Source organism: Bufo bufo, chromosome 11, assembly GCF_905171765.1.
Source record: "Bufo bufo chromosome 11, aBufBuf1.1, whole genome shotgun sequence".
Lineage (NCBI taxonomy): Eukaryota > Metazoa > Chordata > Amphibia > Anura > Bufonidae > Bufo > Bufo bufo.
Genome location: NC_053399.1, coordinates 27,661,409 through 27,687,409, shown reverse-complemented (window position 1 = coordinate 27,687,409; position 26,001 = coordinate 27,661,409). Strand labels below are relative to the sequence as shown.

Sequence of the window (26,001 nt, the reverse complement as noted above, 5' to 3'; positions counted from 1 at the left end):
CACCAATGTTTATTATATTGGGGTGATGGGGGGGGCGCACTGCGCCACCAATGTTTATTATACTGGGGTGTTGGGGGGGCGCACTGCGCCACCAATGTTTATTATATTGGGGTGATGGGGGGGCGCACTGCGCCACCAATGTTTATTATACTGGGGTGATGGGGGGGGCGCACTGCGCCACCAATGTTTATTATATTGAGGGGGGGCGCACTGCGCCACCAATGTTTATTATATTGGGGTGATGGGGGGGCGCACTGCGCCACCAATGTTTATTATATTGAGGGGGGGCGCACTGCGCCACCAATGTTTATTATATTGGGGTGATGGGGGGGGGCGCACTGCGCCACCAATGTTTATTATATTGAGGGGGGCGCACTGCACCACCAATGTTTATTATATTGGGGTGATGGGGGGGCGCACTGCGCCACCAATGTTTATTATATTGACCTTGTACTAAGCATTCTGTATTCAGAATGCTATTATTTTCCCTTATAACCATGTTATAAGGGAAAATAATACAGTGAATAGACTTTCATCCTAGGAACCATGCGTGAAAATCGCACTTGCTTGCGATTTTCACACAGCCCCATTAACTTCTATGGGGCCTGCGTTGCGCGAAAAACGCACAACAGAGCATGCTGCGATTTTCACGCAACGCACAAGTGATGTGTGAAAATCACCGCTCATGTGCACAGCCCCATAGAAGTGAATGGGTCCGGATTTAGTGCGGGTGCATTCCGGTATTTTGAATGCCGGATCCAGCACTAATACATTCCTATGGGGAAAAATGCCGGAGCCGGCATTCAGGCAAATCTTCATTTTTTTTCGCCGGAGATAAAACCGTAGCATGCTACGGTTTTATCTTTTGCCTGATCAGTCAAAATGACTGAACTGAAGACATCCTGATGCATCCTGAACGGATTACTCTCCATTCAGAATGCATGGGGATAAAACTGATCAGTTATTTTCCGGTATAGAGCCCCTGTGACGGAACTCAGTGCCGGAAATGAAAAACGCTAATGTGAAAGTACTTTAAAATATTAAGTTTAAATCCCCCCTTTCCCAATTTTACATATAAAATATATAAACAATAAATAAATAAACATATTACATAGCCTTTTTAGTCACCTTGTCACCCCAAAAAATAGCATAGGACTGTTCTATTATGGGCCGAATGTTTCATAAAATGCGAAATGCACACAGCTTTTTTTGTTGTTTTTTTTTTTTTGCACGGTATTGAGTATCACAATACTTTTTTATGGTGACGAAAGCGAATCAAAATTTTGGTTTCAAAACAACCCTACGCCGATCTGATCGGCGTAGCGTTGTCACGATACCAAAATTTTGATTCAGTTTCGATTTGGCAACTAAAAATTTGATTTGGCTCCTAAATTTTTCAGTTCAGGAGCCAATGGCTACTTGGAATTTTTTTTTAGTCTGGAGCACTGTTCTGTGTGCCCGGCGCCCGCTCCCCTCCCTCCTCTCGGGGGCGGCAGCCTGCGGCTGTCCTGCCTACATGTGTGCCGTGCGGCGCTCAGGCCAAAGGAGGCGTCACTGACTGTCAGTGGGGCCGCGGCGGAGGGAGGCGAGGAGGCGGAGCTGCTCTGTCTGCTATGACCTGTAAAAGCTGCCCCTCCAGGCTGGCAGCAGAAGAACACAGTCACAGAGTAACACTGAGGCACGACTTGTTGGAACTTGGCCGACCCTGCTGGACTCTAGTCTGGACTCTGGAGAAGACACCTTAAGGCAGAGCCAGCTGAGATTGGAGCCAGGACCAGACCGACCCCACTCCAGCCAGACCCCAGTGATATATCAGGTACCGACTTCAACATTGTCCCTCATCATGTCACTCCCCCGATGGTGCAGACTCCAACATTGTCCCCCATTAGGGAGCATAATGGATGGGGGCTGACGGCTGTCATGGGGGGCATGATGGCTGACATGGGAGTAATGATGGATGGGTGCTGACGGCTGACATGGGCATGATGGATGGGGTGCTGACGGCTGACATGGGCATGATGGATGGGGTGCTGACATGGGGGGCTGACGGCTGACATAAGGTCATGATGGCTGACATGGGGGGCATGATGGATGGGGGCTGACGGCTGACATGGACATGATGGATGGAGTGCTGACATGGGGGGCTGATGGCTGACGGCTGACATGGGGTGCTGACGGCTGACATAGGGGCATGACGGCTGACATGGGGGGCATGATGGATGGGGGCTGACAGCTGACATGGGCATGATGGATGGGGTGCTGACGGCTGACATGGGGGGCATGATGGCTGACATGGGGGGCTGATGGCTGACATGGGGGGTAATGATGGATGGGGGCTGACATGGGCATGATGGGGTGCTGATGGCTGACATGGGCATGATAGATGGGGTGCTGACGGCTGACATGGGCATGATGGATGGGGTGCTGACATTGGGTGCTGACGGCTGACATAAGGTCATGATGGCTGACATGGGGGGCATGATGGATGGGGGCTGACGGCTGACATGGACATGATGGATGGAGTGCTGACATGGGGGGCTGATGGCTGACGGCTGACATGGGGTGCTGACGGCTGACATAGGGGCATGACGGCTGACATGGGGGGCATGATGGATGGGGGCTGACAGCTGACATGGGCATGATGGATGGGGTGCTGACGGCTGACATGGGGGGCATGATGGCTGACATGGGGGGCTGATGGCTGACATGGGGGGTAATGATGGATGGGGGCTGACATGGGCATGATGGGGTGCTGACGGCTGACATGGGCATGATGGATGGGGTGCTGACGGCTGACATGGGCATGATGGATGGGGTGCTGACGGCTGACATGGGCATGATGGATGGGGTGCTGACGGCTGACATGGGCATGATAGATGGGGTGCTGACATGGGGGGCTGACGGCTGACATAGGGGCATGACGGCTGACATGGGGGCATGATGGATGGGGGCTGACATGGGCATGATGGATGGGGTGCTGACTGCTGATATAGGGGGCTGATCTGAGGTATGATTAACATTGGGGGTCTGATTGGTGGTCTGACCTGAGGTATAATGGAAAATATTGTTTCTGATTATACTCCTCTAAAACCTATGTGCATCTTATAGGGCGAAAAGTACAGTCCTCAAACCAGATCGAAGATATCAGGACCACACAGAGGAGAAGCCAGCTGCTGCAGACAGAACCAGGACCAGGTGAGCTGCGGGCGGGGCGGTGGGAGAAGGGGGTCACCGAGATGTAGCTTCGCTTGTGTTGCCAAAAAATCCTTGCACAGGCTCTGGTCACGTCCACGTGACAGGGCCGGTGCAAAGAGTCCCACAGTACCCGACCTATGTGGATACTTGCATGCACAATATTCTCAATAAAAACTTATTGAAACTAAAAACAGTGTACCATCCTATGTATTTTCGGTTTTAAAAATGTGGCTCTCAAAATAAATTTCAATCGTGGTTTTGGCGAGATTTGGCTCAGTTGAAAAAAAAGGTTGCCCACCACTGCCCTAGACCATCAAGACCATTGTCATTACCAGTTTAGTGGCTTAACCATGCGTGGTGGAGTGCCATTTGCTCACCAGTTTTGGTCTACATCCCAACTTTTTAGAAGGTCAAAGATGGACGGCTACTTTGAGACCCATGGCTCTCGACTTCCTGTCTTGACATGCCAAAAAAATAGAAAAATACTTGTGTAATGACTGGTCAGCACTCTGGCTTATAACATTGGTGCTCAGTGGTAGGGTGGTCCTCCCGAGTCTAATAACTAGAAAAACAACCTCAGCACTGCAGTGTTATATGCAATTAAATAAAAAATACTTCTTTATTTCTCCAACTAGCTTAGGTACAGCAACGGTGAACGTTTCGGTCTTTTCCCAGACCTTGTTCAAGGTCAATGCAATGGGGTATATTTTCATCCGGCGTAATGAAAGCCACACTCTTACATACCCCACTGCATAGAACTAGGCTGTGAACAAGGTCTGGGACAGGACTGAAATGTTGGCCTTTGCTGTACTTAAGCTGGATGGAAGTTCTTGATTTAATTGCGCATATCACTGGACTGCCGTAGTTGCTCTTCTATTTATTAGAAATATTAAGAAAGCCCTGCTCAGCCAATCACCGGCTAATGTGGGTCTCCATGATATTGGCAGGGTCAGCTAACGTTTATTTAATGTGTATGACCAGCCTAATTCATACAGCACAAAGAACTGGACATGTTGAAATGCAACATACCTGATCCCTCTTCCCCCTGACATCTGCCATCATGGGAGTATTAGATCCTCTTAAAGAGTAGATATTTGGCTGGTTCCATATCTGCATGAGGATTGACTTATTTTTTTAAATACTTCCCCCTCCCCACTGGACCTGTGAAGGGGAACCTACTTACCCACTCCCCGCCGCTACATTCCAAGTCCATGTGTCCTTGGGTGTCTTCATTGTGCTTCGTTTACCGTGTGTAAACTTCTGGCACAGGTGGGGTCAGGTGCGCCACTGCAACCGATGACTGGTCTCGAATGTATCCCCAAGCAGCACGTTATTGCTGGGTCACATGCCACTTGTGGACAAGTCACTGCTGAGGCCAGTCATTGACTACAGCAGAGCACGTGATCCTGTCCATGCCGGAAGTTCATGTGTGGACCGAAGCCAGACAGTGAAGACAGCCGGGGACCCACAGATTCAGAACCAAGCAGCGGGTAGCAAATAAGAAGGATGCAATGCCACAAACAACCTGTGGACAGATGTGGCACTAATTTTTAAAGAAAGCAGTCATGTTTTCTATGTCTGTACATTCCCTTGTGTCTCCTGAGCCAGACGGTTTTCTTTTTGGTCTTTCCAGCAACACTGATCTGTTGTAATTTTTTCAGAGCTCTATTAAAGTGACCGTTCAGAGAAATGTTGGATGGTGACCACGTACCAGGCTTTGGTATACCGAACTCTTGGTGGAAAAGCTCTGCTTGGATGTGATTGAGCTAACAGAGTGTTTCCAAGCGCCGCAACCTGGGTTTAGACCTTCAAAAATCCTTTTAAGCTGATGAGATTAAATCTACAATGCCAGCAGAAATCAGGCTTAAGACGATCAATATTGAAATCTTTTGTTAACCCTTTGTGGTCTTCAACAGCTCTTCTCAAGCTCTTGATAAGGCATGGAATGCTATCCCAAACATCTCCGATGTAGTAAGATAGTTGCATTGTCAATGGATATGATGCCTCCATCCCAGCAGAGGTCTATGTGTATGGCCACCTTTGGTGGTGTTGACTGGGACCACAATGCCTGTTGATGAGAGCCCTGTGGTTGGTATTGAGGACAGGGGTATTGAGCACAGGGGGTACTATGGCTGACTCTTGGGCATCATTGGGGCATTGTGTGTAACCCTCTTGTTATAATGGCTTTTAGGAATTAGCTACAGTGCACTATCCACTATATACCCCCCTTTTAGCATAAATGTCAACTGCTGAACTGGGCCAAGCATGATCATGGTTTAACTACTGTATGACGTCTAGGAGAAAAAAGGTTGAGGAGCCCTGGTCTAGAATACCTCATAGACTGTGTGGGTCATGTATGAAGGTGATGGTGCTATTACATGGTGTGCACCTTACTGACCAGATACCTTCTGCTACCACCTTGTGTGCATTATTCTCACAACATTTTTTTCATATGTGATATCCATCCTCTTAAAGTGGAACTCTAGGTAAAAACCTAAATGCCTCTTACCTAAGGTAGAGATCTTGCCAGTTCTTCTGGGCTGCTTCTTCAGGATTATCAGATACCGTATGCATGGGACTGTATTATGATTTACCCTGTCCACTGTATAACTGAATACACCTCTTGCTATCAAAGTGGCAGACACCATGATGAAACCTGACGGACTTTATTTTAAGTAAAAGGGGACGGTTTGGCACCCATGGTACTGTATCTACCATACGATCTGCTGGATCCTTTAATATCTAGCAATAGATACAGATAGGGTGCATCATTACACCAGTGCATGCAGGGGATGAAGAAGAACCTTAGAAATCCCCCAAAACAGGGCTACTATCTAGAATCACCATCAGATATTTGGTGGGCAAAATGAGACTTGAAATGTGAAGGGTTGCTGTTATCATGAGCGTGCTCTCTTTTGATTTGCTCTAGTTTTATACATGAACCTGAGAATATTTCTCTATACAACAGCCAAAGGGCAGTTGGCTTCGGTCCACACATGCCGTTCTTGATGCTGACGATGCACTTTTTTTTCTTATAAATTTAGCATTTTACGGTGAATGTGAAACTTAGCATTATGTCTGTCTCTATTCCAGACTCTTCCGTTGTCCACACCTATGAGGTCTACAGGACCATGTCATCGGACAGTGGATCCTCGTTGTCTGCAGCGGAGGATCAGCTCGCCGTAGTCCAGCGGTACTATGTTCTACAAGGTAACTCCATTCTTTCCATAATCCTTTTTACAGCTGGAGTTCATGTTGGTGTGACACCTCTGAATCTAGGAAAGGTATAAAGTCTTCATGTTTCTCATGCCAATTGGACACAATCCAGTGCATGGTAACACCCAGTTACCCGGACCAATTATATAGTCTTCCTGGAGATTTTGGATTAAATAATAGAAGCTTGCATCATTGGGCACTTCTATTGTTTGCTGTTTATGACAATCTGTCTACTCTTCTGGAAAAAGTGGAGACTTCCTGGGAGAATAGGCAAGCCTCTCGGGACTGGAGTGGGGCACACTACCAAATCAGAATTATTATAATCACCATATTTAGGGGAAGATGAAAAGAAGAGGTTCTTGACCGGTGGTGGACATACCATTTGTGCAAGCTATCCCACTGCATAGGGGCCCTGTAGGCAACATGGTCCACTACTACCTTAAAATGATCATACCAGTGCTTCCAACGGCATGCAAGGGATCGGTGTCCCAATGTTCTCCCATGTATTACCTTAGCACGTGAAGAGCAAGGGTCCCGAATACTGATCCTGCACAGGGACCATCTGTTGTCTTTGTCCACCCCGTTCTTCTCTGTGAATTCATTTTGGGGTTGGAAGTCTTCTCTCTGAATTATATTTTGGGTATAAAGTCTAGGGTCTTGCTTCATTTTGACTTCTAATGAAGGAGGTGGAATTAGACACTGTGTTGTAAGCCATAAACAGGGAAGCTGTAGAAAACAAGTGCTAATCTGCCCCATGTAATCGGGTCACAGCCCGCTTGTATTGATTAGACAACAACTATTGAGGAACTGCTGGAACCCTACTTAAAGGGTTTTACAGGCTCCTGATAGGTCATTAATATCCGATTGGTGAGTGCCCAACATTCTGCAACATTCTTCCATCCTGCAAGACCATGACAGTATTCATAACTCTGTGTCAATGTTCAGCTACAGTATTTCCAGATACACTTTCTTCTACTTGTGAGACACCTATATAGTTTTGGTTACTTCAAGGCCTATGTCCCCAGGACCCCATTCATATGACAGATGTGATAGAGGAGGGTCTTCCATCCCACTGCTGACCCCACCTCTGTAATCCAGAGTGGACAATGACCACATGTAATACCCTATTTCCCCTGTAGTGGCCACTGCAGAGGCAATAAGAAGCTGATGTCAGCTTCCTTTGCAAAATCTGTTGTATCCTGGGGGTCTGGACAAAGAGGTCCTCAGTTTGGGGGTTGTCTTTTTTTAGATTTAATAGTGTCGAGCGACTGCCATTGTTTACCCATACCTGACGTCAGCTATGGAGACCTGGCTCTCCGGTAGGATTTCCACCTCTCCCTGTTTATTTAGGGAACACACCTGTAGATAAAACAGGAATGGAAGGCACTTTGACCGGGTCTTGCCTTCAGGTGTGAATCATAGATCCCCACCCAGTGTTCTGCCCTGATCAAAAATATTGTGGTGCTTGATATGATGGATCCGCCGTGACATTGCATGGCTGGCAATTCCCTAACTTTCTTTAAATTCCAGAATTGTAAACCTACAAAGCAAATTTCTTCCACCATAGAATCAAAAACACAGTAGAATATCTGAAGAACAGAAGCAGGAGACTGAGCAGCGGAAACCAAGAATGAAATATGTCCGATCATTCAGAATATCTGATAGTCCAGTACTGATCAGCCCCTGTTAATGCCCCATAAATACTGTATAGATCACTGCGCGGCGCTGACATTTACCTAACTTGAGGATGCAATTTTTCTCTTGCTGGCTCTAGGGTATAAAACCTGTTCTAACAGATTATGCGAAACCCAAGCTAAAAGAGGTATGCACGCTGCACATGTATGACCCCAGCGCTCACCTCTTCTGGGTCTACGAGTTGTGTTACTTGCTTATGTAAGACAGAGGTGTAGCGTGTTGTCCTAGCTCTATATGGAAACAGCTTGGCCAAGGCATAGTGTCTTATTGGCGCCCCCTTCTGGTACCTATCACCAGGATCCCCCCAGCCCTGCCCTTGGTTTGCAGCAAAAATGATCCCTCTACCTCTGTCAGCTATGCAAGTTATACGGTCTGGATGGGGGTTTCATTCCTGTTTCCATTCACTGACAGCTAACAGAGCTTGCAAGTGATCAGTGATTTAAGTATATACAGTATAGTATATTGGAAAGCTAGCTTTTCATGATAACTGCTAGCTCTCCTGACATGCTTGTTTCATTCATTACTTGTATTACCCATAATACATTATGTATTATAGTGTTCTGTTCCTCTGTTATTCCTCCAGGAAAATGTTGATCTTTATTTCTACCATTCCATTTGTCATTAAAGGGGTTGTCCGGGCTTTTACTATTGATGATCTATCGCCAGGATAGGTCATCAGTTGGGATGAGCGAACTTCTGTTTTCAAGTTCGGCGTACAAAGGTTCGCGTTATCTAAGAATTCTGTTATGGATTAAGTTCTGGTTCCCTGGTAGCGGAATCCATAACGCAATTCTTAAGGTACTTTCACACTAGCGTTTTTGTTTTCCGGTATTGAGTTCCGTTCAGGCTGCATCAGTTCAGTCCCACATAAGTTTTTTGGACGGAGAAAATATCGCAGCATGCGCAGACCTTTAAAAATGAAAAAATTTGTCATACAGATCCGCATCCGAATCCAGGAAGAGAGCAGGGAGACGGCACGTGCGCACTGGGCGCACCGTCTCCTCATGCAGCTGATCGGCAGCGGTGCCGGGTGTCTGCACCCCGCCGATCTGATATGACCTATCCTGAGGATAGGTCATCAATAGTAAAAGCCCGGACAACCCCTTTAAGGTGTTCCCCTACACTGTCCTATCACCTTATTGACAAAGGGAAAAGTAACAGCCAGCTGCATTTCGATGAGGAATAACAGAGGAAAAACACAACATAGAGTTTTAGGAAAATATACCCTATAATTGTTACTTTGCAAGAAGGCTCCATATTAAATTTTATTAAATGACATTACATTTTATTACATTATAAAATTTTATATAAAGCTGCAGGAATCCCTCTGGTGAAAGGACGGTCATAGCACGCATCCGAGTAGACATTTACAGTCAGCTTATGGAGGTGATGACCCGTGCTTTCTGCTTTGCTTGTGTCAATTGCTGACGAGGATCTCCTAGCAAATTATCCCCATGGCGTCTGCACGTGTATCTTATTAATTCACAGCTGGACAGGACTAAGGTGTGGCCACCATCAAGTTCATGCTTGTAATACAGTACTGGAGATATGGGACGGGTCATTAAGAGGAGCAGACCTTGTACTTCAGCCCAACTGATTATCTGGGGTTACAATAGGTTCAGCTCTGCTCGACTTTCACTTTGACTTTCGGAAGTTACGGTACCTTATCCTATCATATAAATTCCCATTTCCAGATATTTAAGTGAGAGCGATTCAAATGATACTGTTCGGCAGCTGAGGAAAATTCGGCTCCCCTACGGCTGACCTCCTAGAACAATGAGCAGAAAATAGAGTCCACGAGGGCTGGATCAAGTATGGTGGAGGCCTCTAGTCAACATTTTGGTGGGGGCCACTTCCCCAGTACGTCATGTAAAAAAATAAAATAAAAAGCTGGTGGATAAGTGTCAGCGGATCATGTGGATAGGACCCCATGTCAATGTAATGTTTCTGATAGCAGCCCCAATATCTTCTGTTACCTCGCCCAGGGGTCGATTGACCATAGACCCTACAGGGAAACTTCCCATTGGGCCAATGGCCAGGGGGCCACCTGAGCACTACTCATGGCACCAGCTAGGTAAGGATCCCATAGTTAATTAACTTGACTAGGAGCACCAAGTAATTATGTACCAGGCCAGCAGGTGCCCTCCTGACTCCTGAATTCAAGTGTATTGCCATCCTGAGGCACCTGGAGCAGGAGAACAGAACATGGCCCCTGGCACTGGACATCACAGAGGAGCAGCGTCTGGGGAAATAGTGTTCGAACTTTTAGTAATGACCTATTCTCTTCTGCCACATATTCAGTGGTTGGGGTCCACTTTAAATAGCTTCCAATGCCTATGTTCTTTACTTGGGAGTGAGTGGGAAGGGCTGGAGTAAACAGGGCGGCGAAGGCTCCTGGGCAGTTGCCCCCTTTGCCATCCAAGGAGTTGTGTCATCTCCTGTGCTCTCTGAATCCATAGATTCCATAGATATTCATTCTTAAATTATTAAATATGGAAAAGAATTAGTGGCCTTTTACACGACTCAATTGTCGGCCATGAACGTTTGTACGGTCGCTTGTTCCCGATGATCTTCCCTGTGTACAGGTGCTGCAGACCATGCGATGAGCGAGCAAAATGCTCGTTCATCGGGTGAAGTGATCTTTGGTACGGACACCTCAATCATCGTCTCTGGGCAGCGGATCACGCCGTGTGAACAGGGATTCGCTGACCAGAAACAATGAATCTATATGAGGAGAAGCGATGGCAATAGCGATGGCTCGTCCCCATACAGTGGAGGTGATCGTGGCATGTAAATGCAACTCTCACATGTTCAGACAAGCAGGCAGTTATCGGGAAGGAACACTTTGTTCCCCATAATTATCTGCTAGTCGACGCAGTGTAAATGCTCTTTTAGGGAATTGCTGATGTTTTAAGGCGTGATATATGGTATATTTCCAAAGATAAAGGGGTTTTGCCTCTAGAAGTATAACTGCAATGAATAGGGCATTTCCAATGAAGCGTTATTGCAATATACATGCAATAAAAATATTGTTCCGTTTTTCACGTACTTTGCATTTTCCTTTCTGGTAGCGCCCCCTGCTGTTTATCCTCACGATCCACCTTCTCCCGCATTCAGTGGTGGACTAAGGTGCTCAGTAGCTTTCCTGCTCCCTTCCCCTCAGTAGTGGCATGGTGATCTCATAGAGGAGCAGGTGATGAAGCACCTTTCATTCATTTATCCCTGCATCTAGATTCATAGAAGTATATAGACAGTGGAGCAGGAAATTGTGGGGGCATTACATACATCTGTATCTCTGAGGTTACGTGTGAGGGACTATTTTCTATGCAGCAGATGAGGGGTTTAACAAAAAGTAATTGCAGTGCTTCCTTGATGAGCTTGATGAGCTTCTACCCACCCACAGAAAGGGAAGAAAGTCCTCCAGATAAGCAGATAAGTGAGTAGAAACAGAGCTTTAAATTCATGGGATAACTCCTCTAATCTTCACTTCATGATAGGTGGACTTCGCACAGTTTTTTGGGATAGTTACCTAAGGTGTAATCCACCGATTTAAAGGGGTTGTCTCACTTCAGCAATTAGCATTTATTATGTAGAGCCATTAATACAAGCCATTTACTAATGTATAGATTGTAAGCCCTCACGGGCAGGGCCCTGTCTCCTTCTGTACCAGTCTGTAACTCGTCTTGTTCATTCTTAGTGCAATCGTCTCTATTATGTAGGTGCACCCCTTATCATATGTACAGCGCCATGGAATGAATGGTGCTTTAATAATAAATAATGCATTGATTGTCCATATTGCCTCCTCTGCTGGCTGGATTATTTTTTCCATCACATTATACACTGCTGGTTTCCATGGTTACGACCACCCTGCAATCCATCAGTGGTGGTCATGCTTGCACACTATAGGGAAAAGCGTTGCCCTTCCTGGTGGCCAGGTCCATGGCACTGCACATAGACCAATGCTTTGTCCTATAATGTGCAAGCACGACCACCACTGATGGATTGCAGGGTGGTCGTAAACCCCTGGAAACAAGCAGTGTATAATGTGATGGAAAAATGAATCCAGCCAGCAAAGGAGGCAATATGGAAAATCACAATACATTAGTAAGTGCCTTGTATTAACTTCCTCTACATAACAAATGCCATTTGCTGAAGTGAGAGGACCCCTTTAAGTCTCGGTGCTAGTAAATGCGACAGGTCAACCATTGAAGTTAGTCTGGTCACCCCAGTCATCCACGTAAAAGCCTTCTGTAGGCCTCCAATCCTGAGTGTCCCCTAACAGAGCAGATCCAGAACAAGGCATCGTCCATAGGAGACAAGTCTGGTAATGTTCTTCTCAAGTGTACGGGTGACATCACGTTCACTTATAGATCCAGTTTTTCAGGTGGATTATCTGTAAAGTCAGAATCGCCTGTAGGGCTTTAGGAGAATAAAATGTAAATGGCTGTATACACGCCCTGCCGTGTACATTTCATTGCCCTAGGAAACAGATGAATTAGCTTACAGTAGAGCTGCAGCATTTGGCTGCCATTAGAGCGGTTGTGTCCCAGTTTACTCCTGAAGTGAGACCCAGTGCCTCAATATTTAATACCCAACTCATAGCTCGGCATAACTTGACAGAGGGCTGAATTAGGGCACTTTCACAATAGCGTTATTCTTTTCCGGCATAGAGTTCCGTCCTAGGGGCTCAATACCGGAAAAGAACTGATCAGTTTTATCCCCATGCATTCTGAATGGAGAGTAATCCGTTCAGGATGCATCAGGATGTCTTCAGTTCAGTCTTTTTGACTGATCAGGCAAAAGATAAAACCGCAGCATGCTACCGTTTTATCTCCGGCCAAAAAAACTGAAGACTTGCCTGAAAGCCGCATTTTATTCCATAGTATGTATTAGTGCCGGATCCAGCATTCAAAATACCGGAATGCCGGATCCGTCCGAAAAAAAGGTGAAAAAAATAAATGCCGGATCCGTTTTTCCGGATGACACCGGAAAGACGGATCCAGCATTTCAATGCATTTTTCTGACTGATCAGTCTTACAAATGCCATCAGTTGGCATACGTTTTGCCGGATCGCGGCGATGGAACTGCTTGCCGGATCACTCTGCCGCAAACGTGAAAGTAGCCTTAGGCCCCATTCACACGTCCGCAATTTCGTTCCGCAACGGAATTGCGGACCCATTAATTTCTATGCAAACCCGCACTTCCAGGTCCGCACTTCAGTTCCCGAAAAAATTAGAACATGTCCTATTCTTGTCCGCAATTGCGGACAAGAATAGGCATATTCTATTAGTGCCGGCGATGTACCGTCCGCAAAATGCGGAAGGCACATTGCCGTGTCCGTGTTTTGTGGATCTGCCGATCCGTGGATCCCCAAAACACGATACGGACGTGTGAATGGACCCTTACTGGATATTTTTAATATCCTCATGTTGGATGGACATTCACATTCAAGTCAGTCCCCCAGTATATACCAATTGACAAGCCAGAGAGATTCAGTTTATCCAATTTGCTGTGGCTTTTCTCACCAGCGCCTCTACAGCAGAACTGTCACGACTGAGGATGGGGAAAACCCTCAGCCGTGCGGTATCAGCAGATGGATGGTCAGTGCAAGGCCAGGACAGGAATCAGGGAGAAGGTCACCTCCTATCAATCCCTAATTCTGACCCTGTCTCCTAGCCGTATGAGCCGACCCTGATAGTGGGAGGGCTCATACTCCGGAACCTTGGAGTCCCTTCTAGCCCTCAGGGTGGCCCTAGACTAGGAGCAGGGTAAGACGACCTGTTCCTGCTAGATGCGGAGGAACAGGAGTCTCACTGGCCAAGCTACAAAGACAGGGGAACATAAACAGACATATGGCAATGACAGGTAAGTGAGACTAGTACCACACTTACCTGCCACAGACACACAACCTGGAACCCAAGTACAAGTGCTGCTGTCCACAACAACACAAAGGACACAGCACACATCACACGGGAACCCAGGAAACCATATGCTGCAATAACAAAAGACCAAACAAACATCTACTAAAAACCATACATGAACTTATGACCACAAGGGTGGCCCCCACTGGCAGATGGTATAACAGGAGGATGTCTCCAGCAACCATGGCTGAAGAACCCCTCAGCTAACTGAAAACAGCAGAGGCTTTATAGCCCAAAGTAGCCACACCCACACTCAGACACACCAGGTGATCAAACACACAGAAGGGAGTTAACCCTTCCAACACAAGGCAAGGGAAGACGGCCACTTAAAGGGGAAGTACACACATAAACACACACTTCACCTGTAGCCGCGGGCAACGGCATGCGTGGCAACCATGTCCTGGGGATCAGCCATAAGGCTGAGACACTGCCACCACATGCACACAACACCACACGTTGCCATGGGCAACCAAGTGAAGGAAAGTGTCACAAAACACACCATAGGCCGTGACAAGAACACTGTCACCATGATCGTGGACTTTTATCTGCAGTAATATAGGAGTAATTATGGGCCTGTATTACACCAACAGATTTTCTGACCAATCATTGGTCAGATGACCTATTACACACACAGATCTTTTGTTATACACACCAACTATTGGTCAGATAATCTGTTGGTGTAATACAGGCTAACACTTCACATAAGGAGTCCAGATCACTATTTTTTTATTATTTTCCTACTGTCCTCCATTCCCACGCTGTCAGTGCTGAAATGCCCCGTCCAGACTGCTGTGCTGTGCCAACTTAATGGAGAGGACTCCTGTGCGCATGCACGGCAGTCCTGATAATGTTTTTGGGGGGGGAGTAGGAAAATAAAAAATAATGATCAGGACTCCATATCTGCAGAACTACTCATGTATTACTGCAGATAAGGCTCCAAAATTGGGGTGACAGATTCCCTTTAGGCCCGGAAGGAGGCACAAGGAGTCCTTTTGAGTCCCTACTGTGGAGCCGTAGGCACTGTGTGTGCTGTCATATGGTTACGTATGAGGTATTCTCCCCCAGAATTGATGCATCTTGGGGAGGTGGCCTCCATAATGCAATGTTTGATAGAACATAGCACAATTTTAAACCGTACTCGCCTGCGCATTGCAAATGTTTGTCAGTGTCATTTGTCGCTGCTCCATTCCGGCTCCCTGGTTCCAATCAGTGATCTTCCGGTCCCTGGCCTGTAAACTTCTGGACGGACAAGGTCATGTGCTCTGCTGCAACCAATGACTGGCCTCAGCAGTGATTTGTCCATGAGCAGCACGTCACTGCTGGGTCATGTGCTGCTTGGGGACACTTGGCTGCAGCGCTGCAAGTCACCTGTTCATCTGGAAATTTACAGGACGGGCATCGGAAGATCCCTGAACGGAGTGGAGCATCAGGGAGCATGTGAACATGATATTTTTTTTTTCCAATACGCTCAGTTTAAAAAAAGGCTGAACAACCCCTTTAAGGTGTCCATTCACTTTCAATAGCTGTCGGCTGAAAGCTATTCCTTCCAACTCCTCATGCATGCATGTTCGGTTTGGCTAAGTGTGCATGTCTTTTCACTGAGAGGAGAGAAAGTAAGACGCTGACAGACACTTCTGGCGGCAGCTTATCTTCCATTAAGAACAAAGGATCAGGCATGTTGTAATCCAGCTTCCCCGATCCCTCCGTCCCAAGGCATCATCTGTTGGCACACCCCCATGCACATAGGGTTTGTAATCGGAGGGTTTGGGCAACTGACAGGGTGGCTTATGGCCTATGATTCCTGCCCCGGTCCCCAGGCTGTGGGATATTTGGTACATGTATAAGGCAATGTGACCAGTTTGTAATTCTGTATAATAGTAATCATGATTCATACATATAAGAATAGGACCGCCGCGTGCTCCGGAGCCATGGCTTGCCAGCAGCTGTTGTGCAGGCTCCTGCATGTTGAGATGACTGGTAAATATGCCAGATGTAATATTTAATACACTTATTTTCAATCTGTCTAAATGTTGGGATGATTCACAAGACTAAGAACAACTCCGGCAGAAGACAAAGCCTCCCCTGTGCCCCCTTATTAACCACTGTAGGGAAAATAAAGCAGCAGCTGCCTCCCTTCCACCAGGGTAGTGTGGGGGCAGACATGACGCTGGCATGTCATCGGTATCTGACACCACTATCTACTTCCCATTGCTTATATGGTACCAACCAATTCTGCCCTGTCCCCTTTGGAGCTGTCAGTCTAGTTTTCCTTTTCTTTCTCGGTTGTGCATACACACACAATAGCAATAAATTTATAGGAAACTAATTAAAGGGGTATTCCAACAAAATAAAAAAAAGTTTGACCATTGGCAGCAAACACTTTTTAAAAAAGATAACAGCAAATAACATAATAACCTGTGATTCTCTGCTGCTGCCGTTCCAACGGTGCCCGAGTCCCCACTTCCTGCTCCAGCCCAGACATGGTGGGAAATGACTTTGTGTCTCTCTCAGCCAGTCACTAATGGAGGTGGGTCATCGCTGATGCCAGTGATTGGCTGAGGAGCATTCACAGCCATTTCCTGCATTGTCAGGGCAGGAGCAGGAAGTGGAGCCCAGCTGGGACTTGGGCATCGTCGGAATGGCAGTAGACGGGGAATCGGTGACGTTAGTATAAGCTTAATGTTTAAAACATTTACATTCCATGGCCAAGCTCTCTTATTCCCCTGGAATATCCCTTCAACAGTCCATATCCTTATGAATGGTCGAAGGAAAGTGGATGATGAAGAGGAAACCCACTCAAGCACATGGGGAACATACAAACTTCATCTAGATGTTGTCCCTGGTTGGATCTGGACCCAGGAACCAACACTGAACTTCTGTGCATCTTCTTGAACAAGCTAGTGCTATGTAATGATTGAGCAGGACAGGGGCAGGGAAGTCAAATTCTTGCAGAATATAGGCGGCTATGTTCTCATGTACCTCTGGTAGTGTAGTTACATGATGGAGACCCTTAAAGGTTTCTTGAAACTACCAAAATCTTATCCAATTCCGGTTTGCCCATCCCATTAAACTTTATTTACGCTTACCCGTTGAATCCCATGAAAATGGGGGGGGGGGGGACTATCCTGGAAATGCGCCTCTCCTATTTCCTAGCATCAACATGCAACTTTAGACAGTCTCATAGCAAACATGACAAACGTACAAGCTAGAAAATGAAAATTACCCAGGGAATCAAACAGTCCATGCAAACAAATGGCACAATACACTGAATACATGAACATGTTTTGCTGAAGATTAGCCTGGACATCATGATGTAAACCGAAATAGATACGTGTCCTAATAAATCGGCACCGGCCGGGAGGAAGCAAGGTACTACAAATGTGAAACATGGACCCTGAATGGTTCCTATGGTCAGGTCCGGAGTATAGGATGGATGGCTGACATAGCAAAGTCAGCATTGCATGACCTGTAGGACTCCTTATGTCTCCTAGGAGTGATATTACCCCACAGGTCCTGACAAAGGCCTCTCAGCCAGTCAAGCAAGTTCTCTGTGTTCTGCACTGATGAGGTCTATTGCCCTGAAACAGCTGTCTACAGATGAGGTGCTGGTTTGTCCGTAATCCTACATTATATCTCAAGACCTGTTTAAAAGGTCGAACATTGACTTATAGGATATCTACGTTACATCTGGCGGCATCAGAGGGTTATGTTCCTTTTCTTTTTAGAAAAAGAGCATATTTGCTTACCTTGCATGACAGGGTTTGTGCACCTGGCCATCTAGGGCTTCCTATAACCTCCAGAAGCTGTAATACGGCATCTCTAGATGTCTGTGGGAATTTTAGGTAAGTCTGCTTCCATGTTCATTATCTTAGAATCATTTTTCCATTACTTTAATCATGATTTTAGGTTGAGGACGCTTGTTGACCTTCTTGAGTGATTTAACCATTTCCTGCGCTCTGCTTTCAGCGTTGTAAGTGGGCAGATCAGAAGTTTAAGGAGATTTTGTTTATCCTGTCTGTCACATTGTTTGAGGAAGGAACGAATAGCTGCTAATTACAGAGAATTTCCCAGTTCCTAGTAATATAGGAGGACAATGACCAAAAACGGCCAACACTTCTGTAAAATGTCACCACTTTTTAGATTCCCATGTCCGAGGTTCCTTACAGTTTGCCTCATTAGTGTGTTGGCATATAGTGTTTTCTGATTCCCACAATTCTTTTATTTCCTGCCAAACTCCTACTGTAGATATTATGTTGATAGATCTCAACAGATTGGGGCACATTTACTAAGACTGGCGCCAGTCTTAGTGAAAGGTTAGTTGCACAAAATGTATTAAGGGGCACAGGGCGTCTGTGACAGAAATGAAAATGTACGCCAGCTAAATAGAAAATCTGTTGGGCCGCAAGAGGTCATGCCTTTAAAAAGTGTTGAACAGTTGCAAATAATGGCAAAGATGGCATGTGCCATAACCTGCGACTTTTTTTAAGCCATAAAAAGGGTGTAAAGAGCTTAATATATCTGCCCCATTGTATTTATGTGGATTGGCATATCCTTGTATGAAGGCCGGTGCACCTGCAGTGGCAACTGTCTGCGAGAAGAGAGCAGTGTTATTTTATGGACCCTGTGTTTGGTTCTATTATGAGGGCCATCTGGGTGGTTCTGTTTTATGGGCACGTTGGTTGGCTTTTATTATGAGAGCACTGAGTGGTTCAATTTTATGGACACTTTGGCTCTATTATAAGGGCCCTCTAGTTGGGTCTATTTTATGGGCATGTTCGTTGGCTCCATTATGAGAGCACTGTGTGGCTGTATTTTATGGCCACTGTGTTTGCCTCTATGAGGGCATTCTGGTTCTATTTTATGGGCACGTGGTGGTCTCTATTATGAGGGCTGTCTGTGTGGTTCTATTTTATGGGCACTTTGGCTCTATTATAAGGGCCCTCTGGGTGGTTCTATTTTATGGGCACTGTGTTTCGCTCTATTATGAGGGCCCTCAGTGTGGTTCTATTTTATGGGCACTGTGTTTCGCTCTATTAGGAGGGCCCTCAGTGTGGTTCTATTTTATAAGCATTAGGGTACTTTCACACTAGCGTTGTTCAGATCCGGCAAGCAGTTCCGGCAACGGATCTGGCAAACCGTATACAAACGGAAATATGTTTTTTCCGGATCCGTTAGACGGATCCAGTGATATACTGGATCCGTATTAAAAAATTTTCAAAGATCAAAAACAAAAATAGCTCCTCCTATGTCCTGGCGCAGGCGCAGACTGGAAAACCGGATCCGGCAACGCAGCAATTTCCGGAACACTTGGTACTGGATCCGGCATTAATACATCTCTATGGATGCATACTGAAAGGATTGCTTTCCATTCAGAATCCATTAGGACAAAACTGATGCGGTTTTTTCCCGGTATTGAGACCATTTACCGGATTTCAATACCGTAAAAGAATAACGCTAATGTGAAAGTACCCTTAGTTGGCTCTACTATGGGGCCTTCTGGGTGTTTCTATTTTATGGGTACTATGGTTGGCTCTATTATGAGAACTCTCTGCAAGTTTCTATTTTATGGCCATTTGGCTCTTTTATAAGGGCTTATGGACACTGTGTTTGGCTCTTTTATGATGGCATATAAGAGCCATCATGTGGTTCTGTTTTTTGGGCACTGTGACTTTATCATGAGGGCACTGTGTGGTTCTATTTTATTGGCACTGTGTTTGGCTCTATTATGAGGGCACTGTGTGGTTCTATTTTATAGGCCCTGTGTTTGGCTGTATTATAGGGGCTCACTGTGTGGTTCTATTTTATAGGCCCTGTGTTTGGCTGTATTATAGGGGCTCACTGTGTGGTTCTATTTTATAGGCCCTGTGTTTGGCTGTATTATAGGGGCTCACTGTTTGTTTCTATTTTATGGGCACTGTGTATGGCTCTATTATGGGGGCATTCTGTGCAGTTCTATTTTATGCTCACTGTGATTGGCTCTATTCTGAGGCACTATGTGTGGCTCCACTATTATAAGGGCACTCTGTGTAATATAGCGATAGGGTCTTGTATGAAGGGACTGGCATTTCCCCACAGTCTACTTAGTAAATATGTTCTCTGGACAAATCAAGAAGAACTTTCCAAGGCAGAGTCCAATAATAAAAATATAAGAAAAAAGAAAGAGCCCCAAAGTCCTGGAAGGCATCATACAATAATAGCCAAATGTTGTAGATCTTGAGGGCAAAAGAAGATCTGTGGCTTGTACCTTATAAAGCTAGGTGCTCCCTATGACTCAGGACAGACGTTCCATGGTTTATGGGTCTCCACCTTGTAACTTGAACAATCATTGGATGTATTATGAATGCTATGAAAGGATCTCCTCGGATTATCTTGGATTGCCCCAAATCAAAGATTCCTCTATAACAATGGGTCTTTGTACATTTTTAAGACGTGAGAAGTAGCAGCTGTTTTGACAGCTTTATAAAGAGCAAACACAGTTTTGTGTCCTAACCCTAGTTTTAAACAGATCATTATGATTTAATAAGTTGTCTCAAGAAATTCATTGCTAGCCTTGAAGAAGCGATGAGAGCTGATCTGAGTGATATTATGTGAAACCGGATGTTTCCAGGACATGGTGGCCTACATTGCTCCCTACCGTATATCTCCTATGGTCTCTTTAGAATAAGGACAGCCTTTTCTCTGAATGACCGCCATGTAATATTGGCCACTGCTGGGGGAAATGCTTGGCTGGCCGCAGTTTTCCCCAGCGAAATCAGCTTTTTGTCACCTGTGCCAGGAGCAATATCTAGGAGGATTAGCTGACTGCCCTGTGCCACTTTCTGAAAGTGGTTGTCTCTGATGAGACACTCTGTTAACCCTGTTGGGTTCTGCATTTTGCAGTGTGTGATATCTGGAGTAAGAATATCACTGTGACTTGGGGTCCTCTTACATTGGCCAATGCCAGGGGACGATTGACTTAATTAGAGCGTCACACATTACACTGGTAAGTGCAATGCTCCAGTGTGAGCATCTGTCTATGCCTATGAAGAGAATAGAGCTGTCATACTGTTATCCCAATTCTACTACTCTACAATTGTACTCTGAGATAACATCTTACCCTCACAGCAGCAGCAAACTGACAATGGATTACCTTTCTATACAAGAGTCTTATCTTTCTGACTGCTACAGAAGGACAGTATTTTGTATTTCATTTTTAGTGATGTAGTACTGCTAAAATTAAAAACCAAAAATTCTTCAAAAATAGTTTTCTCTGAAGGCTGCATTAAAAAAAATACTCTTTTCTGACCGAAATGCCCTTTTAAATGGGTATTGATCACATACATTTATGGCATATACACAAGTTGTCTGATAGATGTGTGCCCCACCTCTGGGACCCACAACTATGTTAAGAACGAGGGTCCCTCAACCCAGCTGCTACATCCAAGCAGAGAAGGAACGAAGAGACGGCTCTCCATTCACTTCTATGCGAGTTATGGAAGCAGCCGAGCATATTTGTGTGGGGTTGTGCAAGTCTTTTTTTTTTCCAAGCAATAGCGCCACTCTTGCCCTTGGGCTCTGTCTAGTATTGCAGCTCCGCACCATTTATATGAATTGGCCTCATTAGCCTCAAAACAGGAAAAATCAACAGGGCTAGGACGTGACAGATCACTGTTTTTATGCACATTTATGCTTTTTGTTTTACAGCTGAGCAAGAGGGTACACAGAAAAGAACGTTCTCCAACTGGGTGAACTCACAGCTGTCAAAGGTACTACTGGTTTACTAATGGCTTTCATTGAACAGAGCAGACTGGAGGCCATACACTAAGGGGACTTTTACAGTTGGGTCGATACTAGGATCTCCAGGGTCTAAATGAAATGATGGAACTGGTTTATGCATTATTAAAAAAATATATGTATTGTGTTATAGTGCTTTAAGGCTTACCATAAATATTTAATAATTGTTCACTGGTTCCACTGGTTTTTGGTGGGATTGACCAACCATCTAATGTGCATGAGAACCTCCTGATGGCAGATTGCAGATCCTCTTGTTCTGAGGAACTCCCCATTCAGGACACATGCACACTCAGCTGAGATGAGTGAGCATGTCTGTGGGTGAAAGGAGTAGGGGTTTGGTTAAAATAGTGCAGTGAGCCGGTTGCCCACTGCATAAGGGGTCAATGTGCTTGGCTTATTTATTTCCTTCAAAAAGACTATATTTAGGGAGGAAACAGTTAACTGGCATCCTTTACTAACAGTTGCTAGATGTCAGCTGGCCCCACTCCTGTAGGAGAGAGGTAGTTCGGAACTGCCAGGAGACAGTTGGGGAACTTCTGCTGGAGAATAAACAAGCCTAGAGGAGCAGAAACAGTATGAGATACAGCAGCCTGTGAACTAAGAACAGCCTTCGAGAGAGAAAATCAATTCAACAGGTAGAGCATCTACTGCAAAGGGAAAGTGCTGGGTATCTGTCATAGAAGGTAATGCTTCTACTTTTGCTGTAGGCTTCCCTGCATTTTGGTTGAGGCGAGAAACCTCAGGTCCCTCATCATATGGAAAGTACAGACTGGTCATCTGTTTGAAGGACTGCACCCTGCAGAGGGAACTGTGGAAATACAGATATAGAGAGAATGAGAAAGGTTGCACCCCACTAGCTTAGCTGTTTAAGAAATTTGGTTGCAGTCAATTAAAGGAGATCTCTGGCTTAGACATCCCATTGATTTAAACATTTTATTTCCAGAGCATAACATGTATGTTTATGGCGAGTCTGATCGCATGTACTGTATCTGATTCATAGGTCTAGTTTTAGAACAAATACCACATAAATGAAATACCAAGATTATATCACATTGTAGATGTTTTTACTATAGATCTGATGACAATCATGATTATGCTCTGTTGTATTCCAGCACCCGCAATCATCTAATGTAAAAGACCTATTTGTCGATATTCAAGATGGCCACATCCTCCTGGACCTACTTGAAGTTCTCTCTGGGGAAGGCTTGGTAATTCTTATTTGCTTGTTGTTACAGTGTGTTTTTTTAGGTAACAAATGTCTAAGGCCCCGTTCAGACTGCGTCTTATGACACCAGAAATTTAGTGCAGAGTCCACACCAAAAAGCCACCCCTGGCTGTGCAGAAACTGCCTTCCAGGGCTGCCTGCAGCTTTTTGGCAACAAATCCACGCCAATATTTTTTTGTCATAAGATGCCAAGTGAACAGGTATAATACTCTTGCTGTGCTTCGGTCCCTCTGGTTACTTCACAGCTTAACAATGTGTCTGAATGCCATCTGGTTCATGTAAAGGGATAGTGGGCTCAGAGGGGCTTAAAGAGCCTCTGTCTGCATAATCAACCGTATTAAACCAGGCATATTGCCTGGTAGGGTTGATCATGCCGAGTAAAGCAATATATTTCTTGAATGGCTGCTGGGAAATGTATATCTTTTTATTTATATGCAAATTAGGAAGTTGGAGCACCAAGGGGTCAGCATAGCTCTGGGAGCACTGCTACAGCTCTGCTCCTTGGTGCTCTGTACAGTCCCCCTCCCCTGTGATTGACAGAGCTAGACAAGATAGCCCGGTCTTCTCATGCCGCTGTTCCACCAATATGATTCCTTGTAAATCATTGGTGGCGGTGTGTTCATGTAAATCATGCACTCCACTGGGAATGCATGATTTTGCTAATGCTCTGTGCTTTATATTTGATTGCCGGTGCTCATCGGTAGCAGTGGAGCCTCTGCAGGGGGGAGCGAGCTCTGTGAGTGGCAGGAGAATACTTACTTTGCGATCCTCCCTGCAGCCCTACAAACAAAAGAAATAAATTGTTTCACTCACCATGATGAACCCTACCAGGCAATATGCCTGGTTTAATAGGCTCTTTAAACATACTTACTGCTCTTCTCTTCTACACTTACTGTCTGGACTCTACACACCAGAAATGCAGGGCCAATCATTGGCCTTAGTGGGGACCCGCTTCAGCAAATGATTGGCTGTCTGCCTTTCCTGGCATTTCCTGTGTGCCTAGGTGAGACAGGAAGTGGAGAACAGCGGGGACCAGAGCAGCATCAAACCAGAAGCGATGGGGGGATCAATGAGGATGAGTATGCACTCTTTTTATATTTTTAAGCCCCTTTGTACCCGCTGTTACCAATTTTTATTCAGCTGGAATATCCTTTTAAGTCACATTGTAGCTATATAGGTACGTAAGCTACAATATAAAAATGTTCCTAAATGTGCATGCCCCTAAAAGAAACTGTCTTGTAGGAATTTTGAATTAAACACAAGGCATTCTGATCTTGCTCTTCCTTGGCTAAGGGGCAGGGCTTAGCCAAGTGGGTGGAGCTAGCATGCCTTGTCTTCTACTGCAGGCATAGCAGTGGGGAAGGCTTCTGCTGCAGCCAGCTGTCCTACAGCCAGACACAGGACAGTGAGGAGGAGCAGGGATATGGCTACTCTCCTTAGAATTCTTTATATATTTTTTTTACTTTTGAATGTAGTGAGACAAAATGTAATCGAAAAAGATTACAAGGAATTTTGTTTTAAGTTTTTGTACATTTAGTTTACTTTTTACTGGCCTAAGTCATTGTAAAATGTCCTATATTCTGTGCAATGTGCTGCATACTGTATAGGGAATATACGTCCTGTATGGTTAGTAATTTTATGAAGTTGTATTAGTCAATTGCAAGCGGTGAAATAATCAGCTTCACCAACACTGTCTGTTTTACAGCCCCGTGAGAAAGGCAAAAGCATCTTCCAGGCAAGAAGTAACATAGAATCTGCCCTGAACTTTTTAGGGAGCCGATCTGTGAGTATTCAGCTTGTTAGGCCTCCAAGCTATTACTGCTGAGTTCACATGTAAGAAATTCTCTCTAAACTATAGAACTGCTTTATTTTCTAGATCAAGCTCATAAATATTCATGTGGAAGACATCATTAGCGGAAAACCGTCTATTGTGCTTGGCCTGATATGGCAAATCATTTTACATTTCCATGTAAGTATCTTCAAATTGTTCATGAATTTTAATATGAGAGATATTTTCTAATCCTATTCTGGAAAGTTACTCGAGTGGTATCATGGTATACACACCAATATTAACCATAGATTGCTGCTATGTAATCATTGGTGGTTTGGTTTATGCTGTGTGAATCTTGCCTTCTTTGAAGGTTCTTAAAGGTGTTGTCAAATTTGTTAGAAAGGTTCCTCAAGAGAGTGTCCCCTGCTGGGATCCCCATCAATCAGACTAAGGGCTTGTTCAGACGACGGCACGTTTTTGCAGTCCGCAAATTACGGATTTCGCCCGTGTGCCTTCTGCAATTTGCAGAACGGAACAGGAGGCCCATTATAGACGGACAAGAATAGGACAGGACTCATAATTTTTGCAGGGCCATGGGACAGAGCAACGGATGCGGACAGCACACAGAGTGCTGTCCGCATCTTTTGCGGACCCATTGAAATGAATGGTTCCTTATACGGACTGTATGCGGAACGCAAAATACATTCGTGTGAACGAGCCCTAATGGTGGAAACCATTGTGGATATTAAGCTTCACTGTATGTGTGTTTATATGGCTTCCTGTTTCCCGGTGATGCGTAAAATGGCTGCCTGTCTCTAGGTGATATTGTCATGTTTTTAATAAAAAGAAATTAGAACACGTACATGGGAGACAGCGAGAACAGTGTTAGGTGTGCTTCTACACAGGCAATGACAGACATGATGTGTATACTGTATATGTGTTTTGCCACTTAATAAACTACTATTCACCTGTTAGATATCTAGACGGTAAACTTAAAGTCAGAGGTCACATGACAGGCTTGAAGGTCACATGTAGGACACAATCTTTAGTCCTATTTAGATCTCCTATGGATACATTTTACAAGACTAAAATGGGCAGTTCCCTTTTTTCTTTAAAGAGAGAGACTATTGTGCGGATATAATAAAGGTCTATGAGGAAAATTTTAAATACATGTCTATTAGAAAATTGTATAACATCCTATTAAA

At 45.1% G+C, this 26,001-nt stretch overlaps 1 protein-coding gene across 1 annotated transcript in view; it reads left to right on the top strand.

Moving 5' to 3' along the window:
- Positions 1–26,001, top strand: part of SYNE2 (spectrin repeat containing nuclear envelope protein 2) — a 304,488-nt gene that overhangs the window by 24,639 nt on the left and 253,848 nt on the right. The window contains exons 2-6 of the mRNA XM_040412752.1: positions 6,289–6,405; positions 21,711–21,772; positions 22,913–23,008; positions 24,731–24,808; positions 24,902–24,994. Coding sequence (XP_040268686.1) covers positions 6,327–6,405; positions 21,711–21,772; positions 22,913–23,008; positions 24,731–24,808; positions 24,902–24,994 — 408 coding nt within the window. The 5' untranslated portion in view covers positions 6,289–6,326. The remainder of the gene's footprint in view (positions 1–6,288; positions 6,406–21,710; positions 21,773–22,912; positions 23,009–24,730; positions 24,809–24,901; positions 24,995–26,001) is intronic.